Source organism: Lactuca virosa, chromosome 8, assembly GCF_052849685.1.
Source record: "Lactuca virosa cultivar CGN04683 chromosome 8, Lactuca_virosa_CGN04683_v6, whole genome shotgun sequence".
In the NCBI taxonomy this organism is placed as follows: Eukaryota; Viridiplantae; Streptophyta; class Magnoliopsida; order Asterales; family Asteraceae; genus Lactuca; species Lactuca virosa.
In genome coordinates, this window is record NC_136433.1 from 6,522,002 (window position 1) to 6,539,167 (window position 17,166).

The following is a 17,166-nucleotide window of genomic DNA, read 5'->3' on the forward strand; positions in this document are numbered from 1 at the left end:
AGAGACATCAAGCAAATACAAGCATAACGGACAATTGTCACAATGACAATCATCATACTACGAGCAATAACGAGTGGGCCGACATTGGTGTCTTCGACCCACGAATATAGTGAAGGAAACTCACCTCAGTCTGAAGGTATCAAATCGCACTCGAGTTGCTGACTCGCAAAATCCTCTAACTCTAAATAACAAGTAAAATAAACCCTAATTAGAAATTATGTCAATAGCCCACCATGAGGGTCCAAACCCTAAATCCTATCTTTAAGGGAAAAAGTTATTTAATCCTTGTCTTATTAGGACTAACCCACCAAGGCCCGCATACAAATAGTCCCAAGGCCCAAAAGATATGCCATGTCAAAATGGGCCCAAGTCTAAAACCCATCACAGAAAAACTCACGACCCAACATGTGACAACCCGAAAATTTTTGCCTTGTAAAGTCCAGCCAGTCAACTCAACTGAGTGTCAGACTCGTTTCTGCTATCATTTAGCCTTGTTTAGAGTCTGTTTAAAGGTTCAAAGCTCAGTACATTCAAGCATTGAGTATAGGATTAGATCGCGTACACTTCTAGCACCAAAATCGAGCCTTACACTCCAACTAAAGGAGTGTACGGCCGTACACTTGGGTGTGCGGCCGCACACCCCTCTCCTGGCAGCACACTCACGTGTATAAGTTTAGAACTTAGCCTCCTTTCATCCCTTTTCACCCTCCCAAGCCTAGAACACGATTTCTCTCTCAACTATCATCCGTTTTGCAGCCTAGATCTTCGAATTTGTAAGTGTTCTTCCTTAGATTTGTTGTTAATCTTCATAAACTAGTAACATCCTTTGATTTCATCCATTTGAAATCATGTTTTGGCTAGATCTTCAAATCTTCATCCATTTCACCAAGAACACCAAGAACACACACTTGTTCTTGGCGATTTTGAGCCTTCTCGAGCCTCCAGATCGTAAGTACTCTTTCCCAATGCTTGAATCTTGTTTAGAACACTATTTGAAGTCCTTGAAAATGCCCAGAACTCAAGAACACAAGGTGTGTGCGGCCGCACACACGAGTGTGGCCGTACACCCCTCAAAAACCCTCAAAACACCCTCAAAACACCCCTAAAGGCTTCCATATTGTAAGTACCATCCCCTAAGCTTGTTACTTACTAGATATGAGCCTTAGAAAACGTCGAAACCATGTTCATCTAGGAGTGTGCGGCCGCACACACTCCATGTGGCCGTACACCCCTTTGTTTAGTGCTTAAGGGCCTCCAAAGTGTCATTCTAGCTTCAACACTTGATGAGCATTAGTCCTACAAGCCTCCCTACCCTTGGAAAACGTTTTTGTGCACTCTTTACCATGAGTGTGCGGCCACACACTCCCTGGCCGCACACCCATGGCCGCACACTCCTCAAAGTGGCCATACACTCCCCTTAGATGAATCACATGTGATTCCAACACTTAGTCAAAGTGTTTCTTAGTCCCATAAGGTGTTTCCTTGCATTTGGTTGCTTCTAAACACTATATTTATGTCAATATATGCCATTATATGTCATTTAGGACTCGTTAAGTCTCGGGACTTCATTCGTGGAACTTCTCATCCTTACGCGCATATTCGTTTGAATCACCCACATAAGGTGAGTTCATACCCCTATAATCAATCTTTAAATGTTTTAAATGCTTTTAAGGGGGGGAATACAAGGTGAACACAGTGTTAATTGTGTACATGTTTTGTGATAAACATCACTATAAGGATTGCTTATGTGTTATTAAGTGATCAATTCATTGCAAAAACTCTTTTAAAAAGTTATGTTACTTTATGGTTTATAAAACTCCGTTTTTAAAGTGAAATCATAACTTACTAGGTAAATGAGTTATTATTTCAAGGTAGTAACAATTCAAACAAACATACTAGTAAACTATAATAGGTATAGTTTAGGAATTCAGTTCATACTACAACTATAATGAAGGAACATACTATAACAGAAGGAACATACTATAACAGAAGGAACATACAATAACTATAACAGAAGGAACATACTATAACAGAAGGAACATACTACAACTATAACAGAAGGAACATACTATAACAGAAGGAACATACTACAACTATAACAGAAGGAACATACTATAACTATAACACGAGGTACAACGTCATACCGGGTTTCAATAACAAAGGTACAAATACAACGTACCGGGATTAGCAAACTTGAAGAATGACACATACATCATACCGCGTTTCAATAACAAAGGTACGAATACCACGTACCAGGGTTAGCAAACACATAGTATGATACAAGAAACACATAAACATATGTAAAACTCAGGTTAACAAACATGAAGTAATAACATATTATTCCGGGTTTGCACAAACAACGATACAAATACAACGTACCAGGGTTAGCAAACACGAGGTACAACATCATACCGGGTTTCAATAACAAAGGTACAAATACAATGTACCAGGGTTAGCAAACTTGAAGAATGACACTTACATCATACCGTGTTTCAATAACAAAGGTACAAATACAACGTACCAGGGTTAGCAAACACGAAGTATGATACAAGAAAAACATTAAATATAAGTAAAATGTGTAACATAAACATTCAGTTAGAAGGTGTCTTATAATGCTAACTTTATTATTTCTTGGTAGATACATTAGGGATATATATAAATTTAGTCTAACAGATAGTAGAATGTGTGCTTTCCGCTTCATTCCCTGTTCCTTGTTTGGTTGTGGGTTTAGAGCAGATACACTCAATCTACTATCTATTCAATCTTGACTAAATATATATTTCGTATGCACCAAGTAATCATAAGGAGTACCAAGTTTAGGTCAGGTCATAGTATACAAATTCAATACATCGTTTTCTAGTAGAAAAACATACTTTTAGATAGAACACTGAGTAAACTAAACTAGAAACTTAACAGTGAAAGGTTTAATCCATTTTATTAAACCAGTACAACTTAAAGGACCTTAAGTGGTTAATTCTAGAATACCTTAGTTTATACATCAGGGTTATATATATGTAATATCCGACAGATAGTTAAATGTGTGCTTTTTGCCTTACTTCCTGTTCCTTGTTTGGTTGTGGGCTTAAGACAGATTCATACAATTAACTATCCGTTCGATATTAGCTCATATATAACTAGTGTAAACTAAGTGATCATAGAAGGAACTATTGTGGTTGCTTATTTTACTAAAGGAACTATTACAGTTAACTCCGTGAGTACCAAATGAATGCACCAGAGTTATAAACAATGAAGATCTAACAAACAATGGGATGTATGATTTCCGCCTCATTTCCTGTTCCTTGTTTGGTTGTGGGCTTAGGGCAGATTCACACAATCGATTGTTTGTTTGATTTGTATTTTATATAATTTATATTCATTTAGTACTCATAGAAAGGATTGTAGAGTCATTTATACTTATCTTTCATCATATCAGAAGATATAGGATCTTCTGAGGAACAGGCAAACTTTTCTAAAAGAGCTTTCAACTTATTAATACATCACTTAAATACTTATGAACTCACCAGCTTAAATGCTGATTTACTCTTTCAAAATAACTTGTATTCTCAGGTAACTAGTAGACAGGTACATGTGTTGGATTCAGAAGATGGAGCATAGTAGCTTCATGTCTTATTTTGTCATTTACTTGTGTAATCTATCTTTTGTGAAAGACATACTTTGTAAACACTTTCTTCTAATGAAATGGTTGTTTATTACTTTGATTACTATGATGCATGTCTTGTGATACTAAACATGACGTCCTCCGCCCCCGAACGTTTCCGCCGTTCTGGTTTGGGGGTGTGACACAACAAGGGCCAAAAGTCCTTAACCCCAAAACGACCCTAAATAAAGCCCAAGCCCCCATCTGGTGAGTACGATCAGCATACTTTCAGTACTCGCATCCACGAGACTTCTTGAGCGTACGCACGACGTACGTCTAGGTACGCCCGACGTATGCTGCAGCTGGCCAAAGTCCACCTTCAAGGTCTTAATCAATTAAGACCTAACGTCCAATTTTAGATCTAAGCTTATTAGAGTGTCTTAAGCCATAAAGTTGCAAACGTTATGCTTTTGCATGTCTTAAATGGGTCAAATCTTGAACTAACTTCATGAACCCAACTTTAACCCTTGCATGGTTGAACTTAATCCATCAAGACTCCATTTTTATGCTCAAGGGACGTTAGAAATACTAGGATCTAACATTATAACCTTCTGGAATAGCTCATACTCTCAAGAAATACCTTAAGGACCATTTTATGATGAAATAATCCCTAAACTACAAACTAACATATAGAGTTATCAAGGTAGAAGCTTTTTACCTCCAATAAACTAGAAATGATGAGAAACCTCTGGACCCACAAGCTCTTTCTGGTCCAATGCTTCTTCACAAATCTTCTTCTTCTTCTCTAAGCAACACATACACAAAACACCTACACAAGCTCAAACTTTAGGGAAAATGGATTAGGGTTTCGAGATATGGCTTAAGAGGCAAAGGAGACTGATAAGGTGATGAACTTGAAGGATTTAATGAGCTTAAATAGGGTGCAAACCCTAAAAATTAGGGTTTGCCTCTGGATTGAGTATGCCCTGCGTACGCATGGGTACGCCCAACGTACGTAGGGGTTATCCCGATTCGCGCATGCAAAGGGAGTACGCCGTGCGTACCTTGTGTACGCCCAACGTATTCTTGCTTAATCCAAGATTAAATGGAATAATTGCAAGAGAGGTTTACTTGACGATTCGGACGCTACATTGTCTATGGACAATAATTTTGTGACGGAGGGAGTATTATATATAATAAAAACCAACTCCCTTATAAATAATATAGTTTTATGTTTCATAATCTAGCCATAAAAATTTATTATTTTATACCTTGACCACAAATTTACTGTATTATTTTATAGTTTGGTCACAAAATTATTGTATATAATAAAAACCAACTCCCTTATTAATAGTATAGTTTTGTGTCTTCATAATTTGACCATAAAAGTTTCTTATTTTACACTTTAGCTACAAATTTACTTTCTTATTTTATATTTTGGCCACAAAATTTTCTTATGTTGGCAGATGTCATCCTTACACTTTCGTACATTGTCAATTTTCACCTTTACTTTGTAGAATGTCACTTTTCGTCTCCCTTACCTTGTAGAATGATACTTTTCGCCATTTTACTTTGTAAAATATCACTTTTACCCCCTCAAATTCGAACAACAACAATTTTCACCCCTTCAACTTTTGTATATTGTCATGTTTGCAAGTTTGATCTTTAGACTTTTGTATATCGGCAAGTTTTGTCCCCCACGAAAACCGTACACACAAATTTACTTTCGTATTTAAACAAAATCTTGTCTGCGTCCCCCGCAAAGCGGGGAGGTGCAATTTATAGTTTTGATATATTTTGCTAATTACAAGTATTTAAAGGCTATTAAATATCATTTTGCTACCCGACCACATGCGAAGAAGTTTTGCAGTCGAGAGAATTTCGTGAATTTTAACGAAACCATGACACAAAACAACATTGAAAAGACTAGGTAGTACAGATCATTTAGCAAAATAATTTTTCAAATTAAATAAATTTTGTAACATGCATTTTATAAATTTTAATGATTATTTTGTTTTTTATGAAAAAAAGATATAAATCCATTTTGCTTATTTTGTGATCAACTTGTTTTAATTATACTCAAAATAAGTAAAAACGTGTGTGTCAATGTGTGTTCTCAATTGGATGGCCGAAGAGTTGGTGGTAGAGAGATGAAGTCATAACTTTGAGTCACGGATTGCTGCGAAACCCTCTCTCTTTTGTCTTCATTTCATCGCGGTAGGTGGAATCTTGGTCCCACCATTTGCACAAATTAAAGTCAAAACAATAAATCTGTTAGCTTCGACTTTCGACATTGGTCAAACAAAGTTCATTCTTCTCAATATGAGGATGGGGATGCAAACAAGTAACATATAAAGTAGTAGGTGAATCTAGAGTGTATATATACAATGCTTCGGTGATACTACTTTTCATACCAACACAAACCCACAAAACACATACCAATTCATTTTCCAACAAGATCAAGATGGGTTCAACCAGTGATGCATCTGTGAATGTCCCCCACGACGACGAATCTTTCCTATTCGCCATGCAATTAGCAACTGCATCCGTCTTACCAATGGTCGTGAAAACCGCCATCGAGCTTGATTTACTCGAGACCATTGCTAAAGCTGGCCCCGGAGCTTCACTCTCGTCTTCCGACATAGCTTCTCAGCTTCCCAACGTGAACAACCCAGAAGCTCCGGCGATGCTTGACAGGATCTGCAGTCTCCTCGCTAGCCATTCCGTGCTCACTTGTACCCTCAAGGATTCCCGCGATGGTGGTGTTGAGCGGTTCTACGGTTTAGCCCCCGTGTGCAAATTCTTGATCAAGAACGAAGGTGGTGTTTCTTTGGCGCCCCTCTTGCTGATGAACCAGGATAAGATTCTGATGGAGAGCTGGTACCATTTGAAAGATGCGGTGTTGGATGGTGGAATTCCGTTCAATAAAGCGTATGGTATGTCGGCTTTTGAGTACCATGGTAAAGATCAGAGATTCAATAAGGTTTTCAACAGTGGAATGTTTAATCATTCCACCATGACCATGGAAAAGATTGTAGATTTGTACGATGGTTTCAGTGGTCTGAAAACCCTAGTTGATGTTGGTGGTGGCATTGGTGCGAGTCTTAACAAGATCATCTCCAAACACACTTCGCTCAAGGGTATCAATTTTGACTTGCCTCATGTTATTGAAGACGCTACAACTTATCCAGGTATTGAGCATGTTGGAGGCGATATGTTTCAAAGTGTGCCAAAAGGAGATGCCATTTTTATGAAGGTGAGTTGAGTTTCTTAAATTTTTACCATAAACACTCCCCTTTGTTTTTGCTTTGTTTCTGAATGTTGGTGTTAATTTGATTTAAACAGTGGATACTTCATGATTGGAGTGATGCACACTGCTTGAAAATTTTGAAGAATTGCTATGAAGCACTTCCGGATAATGGGAAAGTTATTGTGGCTGAATGTATGCTTCCAGAAGCTCCTGACTCGACTGCAGCGACCCAAAATGTGGTGCACATCGATGTCATTATGTTGGCTCACAACCCTGGAGGCAAAGAGAGGACTGAGAAAGATTTTGAGGCTTTAGCTAAAGGGGCGGGTTTCAAAGGGTTTCGCAAGGCTGCTTGTGCTCTTAATACCTGGGTTATGGAATTTTCTAAATAGTTAAACAAATCTTTGTTTGATGCTTAAGTGTAATTTTATTTTATACTTGAATTTTTTTTTATAAGAAGCAATAATTACGAATATGTTGTCACTCTCAAGTATAATTAATGTTGTTCAATACTTAAAAAATATGACAAAACCAGTGAGTTTCGCAATTTACAAACTCTGTAATACTTCAACCAAATGCGATTTTCGGTCAAATTTACATTCCAATTCTCCAAAATTCCTTTGAAATCCGTGAACCAAACACGCTTCTGATGCTCAAACACAAAGATGAAGGGACAATTGACAAAAGGTCATTGAGCTATAAATCAATCTTTTCCTTTCAGTCACAACAAAAGAAAATGTTACAAACCAACCTTTCTCTCACAGAACTCTTACGTTTGTAATTAAGATCAAAGAATAATACAACAATATTACGACTTCTATATTACAAATATTTACAATCCAAAACTAATAGTATTAGGTGAAAAGTCCTTGTGTTAGTTTAGATTCCTCAGCCTTCTTCATCCTCTCACTCTTTAAAAACCCTAGATATGAGATCTGAACTCTGCCATCACCAATCATATCCAGCAACTATCAATACCTATACTTTTGTGGTAGCTAATTCTGTATCAGCTTCCATGGGTGAAGAATTACTAATTTGCCCCTGACGAACAAACTGTCCTTTCACCCTAGGTCTCTGCTCTGCTAGTTTTTTTCTGCTTTCATATCGTACCTGTGGAAAAAAAAAACAATTTTAATCAGTTCCATTTTCCAACTTCCATTTATGTTTATACTACTTATAGTACCAATTTATAGATGTTTATTGGAGATGGTGATAATACCTTTTTATCAAAACATCTATCTTTCCTCTTCATTCTGAATTTGTGTAAAGCAGCTTCTCTTTGTATAGATCGATGACTGCTATTCCCATCAAACCCTAAATTTCCATGCCCATTACTTCCACTACCTATACTATTGAGACGGCTTAATGTTCCATTGTTACAGAAACTGCTACTTCCACTATGATCTGTAGGTGAAGAAAGATGTCCTCTATCTTCCATTGTTTCTGTTGTATGATGTCCCTGATCACTCCCTTTCCTCTCCACCATCACCAAATCTGCAGATTCGGGATTGCAGATGTAGTAGGGATTTGGTTGAAACAAGCAAGGATTCGGATTCTCAAACCGTAAACCTTTTACTGGAACCGGAACCGGAAACACTCTTTCCTTGGGTGACTGGAATTGGCTTTGGCTTTCCGCTTGTGCTTGTTGATTGATTATGTTATCGGAATTGGTTTCATATTCTTTCTGTAGATTTGAAATGCTAGCAGATCCTGATGTTAGTGGTGGTTGTGTTCTATTGATGTACCTGCATATGCAATGTTTAAATCAATCAGAATCATAATTAAATAGCTATAACATCTCAGATCTGTAATTGGTGAAGAAACAGAGAAAAGGATCTCAGATCTGGAATATGATAGTGGATAGTGGATACTCACCGAGAGAAAGCTGAGACATCAGATTGCTTTAATCTGTGTTTGTCATCACTGAGCTGATTCACTGAGCTACTTGGATGACATCTTCTTAGGGAAAGATCCAACAATGGTGTAGGATGATCGATCTTGTTTGTGCCATGATTTAAAGAGCTTTTGTAACTGGGTTTAGGGTAACTATCAAACGATCCAATCAAATCAATGGCTTCCCGAGAAGTACTGTTGATGGCAACATTGGCGTCAACAATTGCGTTAACATTCTCCCATCTGACATCTATAGCCATGGTCTTTTCTTGAGTACTTGTGAGGTCATTGGGTTCTTCAATGGCTGGTCCATCAGCTTCCATGTCTGGTTTTGTGCAAGAACTCTGTGGAGAAGGAAGGAAATATACAGTAAAAGTGAGATTTCATTGTTTCATATTTCATATCCAATAAAACCCTAATTTCTGTTCTAATTAGTTTTAATGGAACAAAATAGCTACCTGTGCATCGCTTCCTTTTTCAATGCATTCTCGATTCCTTTTAATGCAGGCCATGTAACCACTAGAACGGTTGCTAGTTGCGTTGTTTTCAGCAGTGGCTTCGACTTTCTGCTGGGTGTCGCTCTCTTCGTGGTTGCCATTACCGCCGGCGGTTGACTAAGTCAACAGTATAAGAAAAATCTAGATCAGTAGAGATTCATTATAGAAGATTGAAGAACAGAGAAGATAAGATGCTTACAGCCTGTCGCCTCCAAACATGTTGCCATAAGTTCTTCAATTCGTTCTTTCTAACAGGCTTTACTAGAAAATCTGCAGCGCCTCTCAGCATACACTTATAAACGGTGCTAACTGAATCATGTGCCGACATCACTGCAGGATTGAAATAAATTGTTAAAATCAGATTCGATTCCAAGTGTTTTTTAGATGAATAAAAGTTCGAACAGGAAAGTATTATTAAGGGAAATCGTACTTATGACAGGAATGTTTTTGCAGGCTTGGTGCTCCATGATCAAGGTGAGAAGAGCAAACCCTGAGATCGATGGGAGCTCCACTTCCGTCAGTATGAGGTCGATGCTTTGAGATCTTCCTTTGAGCACCTCCCATGCCTTTAGACCATCGGAAACAGCTACAACTGTTTGCAACATAATAAACAAACATAAACCTCAATTCTCCTAAATCTCTGCTTGAAGATTTCACTTTCTGAATTTGGGGGATATGTGTTTTGTGAAGTTCTTTTTTAGAGATTTGGCTACGATTGACCACAAATTTCGTCTTTGCCCCTTTTTGATTTCGATTACTGAAGGGAGATGATGATAAGTGATAACGATCGTACCTTTATAACTGCATTTTCTGAGGAGAGCGGTAATAATCTGGCGAGTGCAATCATCGGCTTCAACCAGCATAACTCTAAGAGTCATCTTGGGTAAAAACTTCTCCCACCTTACAACGTTGTTCGTGGTGGCGGTGGTTGGTGAATCACCACCGCCATCATTCGTCTTATCTTCACTTCTCATCATCAATTCCGGCATGTTAGCTAACCTTCCGCCGCCGTCACTGCTCAGTAACGCTTCCCCCATATTCACTTACAATCGAGAAAGCTGTATAGAGAGAGAGAGAGAGAGAGAGAGAGGGTGTTTGTTTGTGGTGAATACCAAATGTCTGGATTCGTTTGAAAGAACGAAAAGTTATCCTCTATTGTAAACATGAATGAATCAAAATATCTGGAACAAAAAATCTAAAAAAATATCTATCATGTCGCTGAATGGCTCAAATTTGCCACGTCGAAAAGCAAGACCCCATTGGCCTCCCATCTTTCTCTCTCTCTCTTGGTGCGGCCTACGTCTCCTCCACTTGTTTCGATCCCAGATTTTCTTTAAAATATTACTTCTTTATAGGTGGCAAACAAACTTCAACCATTCATCTTCAAGATATTTTCAAACAAAAGCACAATAACATATATATATATATATATATATATATATATATATATATATATATATATATATATATATATATATATATATTAACAGCATTAATTAGTTGAAGGTATATTAATTTTCAAGAGATATTTTTCATTTATTGTTATTTTATTTTTATGTTTTCCAAAGTGGAGAAAGAACTTTGTAGGGAAAGTTGAAATAAATAATAAAGTGAAAACCCTAAAATTATAAATTGATATTTGGGTTAGATATTTTAAAAGGGTGTGTGGGGGCCATAGGAGATATTTTTTATGATCTGATGGTATGCCAGGTGACACGTGGGTGGTAGTTGATATTTCTGCATTTTCTGATTGGATATGGGCATGGTACCACCGTTGGCGCTCGTATGTGTTGCTTTTTTGTATAATTACAATGGAGTCCTTTCATGACACGTGGTAGGTTTTAGTTAAGTCAAAATTGAGGCCAATCATAGGTTATGGCTTTCATTAAGAAAAAGGATAATTAGAAATACATGATCCTAAAAAATGTTTTTTATATTTATGACAAAACATTCGACAATTTCATTTTATGGAACTACATTAGGCTATTCGGAACGGTGGTGGAAGAGATGCGTGATTTTCGATGTGGAAGCCCAAAGGACGCATGAACACCGCCCTATGGATCGATGGCTTAGTTGTGGAGTGGATGTGAGGAAGGGCGAAGATGACGAATAAAAAAACAGCAGCAGCAGCAACGGTCACATATTTGACGTTTTTTTCCTTTTTCCTTTGTATTCATCGAAGTAAAAAAAATGATAATAACAATGACCTGTTTTTCAAAAACGGGTGAAGAATGAAACCAAGAAGTAAACGGGTGGAAAAAGGACGATTCATATTTGTTGAAGTTAGAACTATGGTCAAGATTGTGTCTTTTAATCTCATTATACCCTCTCACTTTTCTTTGAATTAAGTTAAACCCTCAACTATATATAACTATATATGTTTATTTAATTTCAAAGGCTAGTAGTTTGGCAAAGGGAAGACCTCGGCTTCTAAACGACATCTTTCCTGGTTGGATTCGCCGCTTATGGAGTCTGTTGATGCCAGCTCCTCAGGTCGGCGTCTGCTAAAGAGGCGGAACGTCGACTTCCTTCTGGGGGAGGCCGCAATGGTGGTTGACATCCCCGATGATGACACTCTGAAACAGTCGAAGGGGATGAAGGAAGGGGCGACTGAACTGCCCCGTGAACCAAAGGAAGAGCCGACGGAAACTTCTGCTCTTGGTGAAGATGTTCTTGGTGTTGACTCAAGCCCTGTCCATGAAGGTGTTCCAGACCCCCAAGATCCCGTTCTTGACTGGGGACGACACTGTTGGGGGTTCTGCTTCTACCCCCCCCCCCCCGACGGCACCGACCATATATGAGCCTGGATGGGGGATAACCCAGGAGTCTCTCCTTTCCCAGCACTCGGTGACGTATGATTGGGGTTGTCATGCTTTTCCCCCTGCTACCATCGAGGCCTTAGAGTTCTTTCTAATTCCCATCTTTCAAACAGCCTTTTATACGCAGCCACGCAGGTTGGTTCGTATATAACGACAACAACATACAACCATACATATCGGGTCCTCAGTCATCGGACTGGAATACCCCCGACCCACATCCTCCCGACTGGACTGCCCCAGGTTTGTTGGCTTGTCGCCTCAACCCAACTGCTCCTCCTAAGCCTCCGTGCCTATGGCTTACAGCCATCCCGCACCTGGTATCTTGGCCAACAGCACACAACAGGACCCCCTCAACCTCATCCGTTGCTATATATCGACATATAAAAAATCAAAGATCAAGTAGGCACATAATATAGGCAATTATCAATCATACAACTCACTACCTCCTACTAGACCCCTCACAACACACTGCTCAGCTAGCAGTTAACCTCCATGGAATGCGTAACCATATGTAACCAGAGGTGAGATAGTCACCTGAACAGACGATCCTACTCTAAAGCCACAACCAAACAAGGAACAAGCAATAAATCTTAGATCAAGATTTCTCAGGCTATCCTACATGACTACATACAACCCATAGGGTACTCCACTAGACGATAACCAGTCTATTGGTACTCTAACCAACATACCTAAAACATCCCAAAAATCATGACCAAAAATTTTCGTTTTAATTTATTAAATAAACCATAGTTATCAAAATCATTTCATCAAAATGTAAGTCATAGTATCTCAAAACATCATATCAAAAACACATGTCAGTATATCAGAGTAAAACATCCCAGACTAAACATCTTGGTGTGTGCAATGCAGTCATCTCGAGGTCTTCCCTTTGCTATTGGAGGTACCTGAAACCAAAAAATGAAATTGTAAGCACGGAGCTTAGTGAGTCTCCCCAAACTACCACATACCATACACATAATCACATAATCACATAATAACATATCATGGGCCCCGCCCGGCATCGGACAAAGTCCGACATCAGGCCCCGCCCGGCATCAGATAGAGTCCGACATCGGGCCCCGCCCAACATCCAACAAATCTCGGTATACATATAAACATTTCAACAAATACACATAAATAATCACATAACATAAACATATAAACATTCCTCGGACCCCGCCCGACATTGGACCGAATCCGGAAACATACTAACACTCCTCGGGAATTGCCCGACATCAGACCGAAATCTATAAACATACAAATACAGACACATGCAAGAATCATGAAGACCTCAAGCATACAAACATTCCTCGGGCATTGCCTGACATCGGACCGAAATCCGGAAAGCATATAAACATTCATCGGGCACCACCCGACATCGGACCTTAGTCCGAAACATACTAACATACATAAACGGGTCGGCATTGGTGCCTTCGACCCGTTCCTACAGGAGGAAACTCGCCTCGCAAAGTTGAATGCAGAATCTCACGGTAAGGAATCTCTAACGGTTGCCTAGACGACTCCCCGAGCTATCATTACCAAAATAACACTTAGTGAAAATCCAATAATCCTTCTTAGGGTAAAATGACCATTTTACCCCCTGGTCTAATTTGGACCATAACCTAGGCCCACATCCATAACATCGATGGTCCAAGTCTATAAAGCCTTTCCAAGCCCACTAATGGCCCAATTTTCTAAATTGCGCCCAACTCCTCAAATGGGCCTTCCCTTAAGCCCAAACATGTCCTTAGCCCAATAACTGACTTTTGATGGCCCACTAAGGCCCAATAGCTAAGAAGTCCAAAGATCAGCCCAAACCGAGGCCCAAATGACGAAAACCCATATTCAGTGAGTACGTGGGGTGTACACCTCTGTACGCTAAGCGTACATCTTGCATGGCTTGTACACCCAGTGTACGGGCTTGTACGCCCAGCGTACTAACCTGTTAAGCCATAATCTCCAAAAAAGCTTAATCCCTTAAGACCTTAAGCTCCAAACGCAAATCTGAGTCCACTAAAGTGTCTTAATCCATACAGTCGATTACTTGGTCGCTTGCAACCCACCAAATGGACCCAAACTTGAAATATGGCAACTAACTTCCATAGAAATGACCAAAACTCATGCATGGACACAAGAAGACCTTCGAGATGGAATTTTTCTGTTTTTGGGACTCATATAGCACTAAGGGTGGTAACCCTAAGCCTAGAAACGGATTTGGACCATAAAAATCCATTCTTGGGACCAAAAAGGTCCAAAACACCTTTATCATAAATCTAAGCATACATGAGGCAAGTTGTGAGATTTTTACCTCAAATGAGTGCTAAATGGTGATGATATCCCAAATCCTTGAGCTCAAGCTACTCAAGTTCTTCTTCACCAACTTCCTCTTTCTCCTTCCAAGCTTCAAACCACCAAAATGAGCTTCTCAAGATCAAAATCACACAAAGATGAAGAAGGTTAGGTTTCTAGGGTTTCTGAGTCAAGGTGGATGGTAAGGAGGCTAGGGTTTGGGACATAATGAGGTATATATATGGCTTAAACCCTATAAATTAGGTATTTGAGTCTGCTCACGTACGATGTGCGTACTCCTTGGTACGCTGCGCGTACGCGTATTGATCCCCCGCATCTAATTCTGCACTACGCCCCTCGTACGCCAAGTTTACGCCCATCGTACGTCTTCAAATAGCCCACTTATAACGACCCACTCACTAAAGGCCCAACTCAATTATCCAACATTAATCTCATAGTCCAACAATTAATTACAAATATTAAATAATTAGCATTACCTCAAGTCACGGGTGTTGCAATTCTCCCCCACTTGAATCAGACATCGTCCTCGAAGTCCGCTGCCTTGAACAACTCCGAATAGTGCTCCCTCATCTCCTCTTCGGGCTCCGAAGTTCACTCAGACCCCTTGCGGTGCAGCCAGTGCACCTTTACCAGCTCTACCCTCTTGTTCCTCATCTCCTTCGTCTTCCTGTCGAGAATGGCTACTGGTCTCTCGACGTAGTTCGGGCTGTCATCCACCTGAATATCCTCAAAAGGCACAACTGCGGAGTCATCCACTAAGCACTTCCGCAGCTTGGAGACATGAAAAGTGTTGTGGGTCTGGCTGAGATCTGCTAGAAGATCCAAATGATAGGCAACCCGGCTCACCCGAGCCAAAACCCTGAACGGACCGATGTACCTGGGGCCCAGCTTACCCCGCTTCCTGAACCGTATGACACCTTTCCAAGGTGACACCTTCAGGAGGACCATGTCGCCCACCTGAAACTCTAAGTCTGACCGCCGCTTGTCGGCATAGCTTTTCTGCCGACTCTGAGCAGTCTGAAACCTGCTCCGGACCAGTTGAATCTTCTCAGTGGTCTTGAGTACCACCTCGGTACTCCCCATGACTCTCTGACCGACCTTGCCCCAACAGATTGGGGTCCTATATTTCCTCCTGTAGAGCATCTCAAAGGGAGGTCGATCTATGCTAGCGTGGTAACTGTTGTTATACGAAAATTCCGCTAACGGAAGATACGTATCCCAACTCCCTCCAAAATCTAATACACACGCACGCAGCATGTCCTCTAGAGTCTGAATCTTTCTCTCACTTTGCCCATCCATCTGAGGGTGAAAAGCGGTACTGAAGTGAATACAAGTACCAATCTCGTCATGAAACCGTTTCCAAAATCTGTAAGTGAAGAGAACATCTCGGTCTTAAACAACCGACACCGGCACTCCATGTCGTGCCACCACCTCACGTACGTAGATCTCGGCTAGCTTCTCAGCCGATATACTCTCCTGGAGCGGGATGAAGTGTGCACTCTTGGTCAACCGATCCACGATGACCCAAATCGAATCCACTCCACGTGCGACCCTGAGAAGCTTCGTGATGAAATCCATAGTGATATCTTCCCATTTCCACACGGGAATATTTAACGGTTGCATCTTGTAGTGAGGTCACTGGTTTTCGGCCTTGACTTTCCTGCAAGTCAAGCATCGCTCCACATGCCATGCTATGTCGCGCTTCATGCAGGGCCACCAATAATCAGGGGGAAGATCCTGATACATCTTCGTCGCCCCGGGATGGATGGAGAACCTCGACTTGTGAGCCTCACCCATCAGAACCTGGCGTACACCGCCCCAGTAAGGAACCCAGACCCTCCAATGCAAGGTCAACAACTCGCGTCTGTCATAATCGAATGAGGCCACATAACCTACGATCCGCTCATACTTCCGATGCTCTTCTTGTTGGGTTTTGAGCACTATAACACTCCTATGGTGCACATGCAAACCTAAATGCTTTGGATCTATGTTTTCTCTATTATACATGCATATTTTTAATTTTTCAAGCATTGTCCTAACTAGCATACAAATTACCAAATGAATAATAACATCTAGTTAGATGAAATACCTTTTAGAAGGACTTGTAGTTCTTGACCTTTGAAAGCTTGAGCACCTCAAGTGTGATGCCTCTAATGGTTCACAAACACCAATATGCAAGAGGATGATTTAAAAGAATAATCTATTTATCTCAAAAAGAAGAGGCAACCGATTTTGGTCTATGGAGGGTTCTATTTATAGTGTTGCACATGCTGGGGTTACACTTGGTAAACCCTAATAACCCATGACTTTCCACATTCTCATGCTCCATGGGTTTAACCTCCATGGACTATCCATGGATTAGTTTAGCCCATAATCATGGATCATTAGCCCACACTATAAGAATGATTGATTTACATAATCAATCCCCATATATTTAATTAGTCTCTTTTGATCATAAAATTAATAAATTCATTCTTGATCAGTACTAATTAAATAATTTCGTATTAATATATTATACTTGTAATATATTAATAAACCATAAATAACCTTATTCTCAAAATCTATCCTATCAAATTGCACTGGTGAAGGCAACCCAAAAGGACCATGCTACAATCGTGTCAAGTACATACCAGTTATAGTTGTGGGCTTAGACACCAAATCCAACAGTCTCCCACTTGGATAAGTCTAATAAACTGCTAATGTACTCCAGGATCCGACTTAGCAATCGTAAGCTTTCAAAAGCCGTTGTCGAACTCTGACCTAGTCAGTGACGCGTCCTTCAGGTAAGGGATCATATAC

The 17,166-nt window shown here is 40.0% G+C and overlaps 2 protein-coding genes across 2 annotated transcripts; one reads left to right on the plus strand and one right to left on the minus strand.

Annotated features, from left to right (window-relative positions):
* Positions 1-5,911: 5,911 nt before the first annotated feature.
* On the plus strand, positions 5,912-7,331 carry LOC145133499 (caffeic acid 3-O-methyltransferase). The gene is made up of 2 exons (XM_079068435.1): positions 5,912-6,854; positions 6,944-7,331. Exons 1-2 carry the CDS (start codon positions 6,063-6,065, stop codon positions 7,238-7,240), a joined length of 1,089 nt encoding a protein of 362 aa, XP_078924561.1. The 5' UTR covers positions 5,912-6,062; the 3' UTR covers positions 7,241-7,331.
* A 194-nt stretch (positions 7,332-7,525) lies between these two features.
* Positions 7,526-10,476, minus strand: LOC145133498 (two-component response regulator-like APRR5). Its single transcript, XM_079068434.1, has 7 exons — positions 10,032-10,476; positions 9,669-9,830; positions 9,438-9,568; positions 9,200-9,355; positions 8,724-9,085; positions 8,068-8,593; positions 7,526-7,958 (listed from the first exon to the last, which is right to left on the minus strand). Exons 1-7 carry the CDS (start codon positions 10,273-10,275, stop codon positions 7,827-7,829), a joined length of 1,713 nt encoding a protein of 570 aa, XP_078924560.1. The 5' UTR covers positions 10,276-10,476; the 3' UTR covers positions 7,526-7,826.
* Between the last annotated feature and the right edge of the window lie 6,690 nt (positions 10,477-17,166).

Coding starts and splice junctions, on each gene's coding strand:
- LOC145133498 (XM_079068434.1), bottom strand. CDS start 10,275: ATGGGGGAAGCGTTACTGAGCAGTGACGGCGGCGGAAGGTTAGCTAAC. Junction 9,569..9,668: donor CAAAAACATTCCTGTCATAA/GTACGATTTCCC, acceptor TCAATCCTGCAG/TGATGTCGGCACATGATTCA. Junction 9,086..9,199: donor AAAAAGGAAGCGATGCACAG/GTAGCTATTTTG, acceptor CCTTCTCCACAG/AGTTCTTGCACAAAACCAGA.
- LOC145133499 (XM_079068435.1), top strand. CDS start 6,063: ATGGGTTCAACCAGTGATGCATCTGTGAATGTCCCCCACGACGACGAA. Junction 6,855..6,943: donor GAGATGCCATTTTTATGAAG/GTGAGTTGAGTT, acceptor TGATTTAAACAG/TGGATACTTCATGATTGGAG.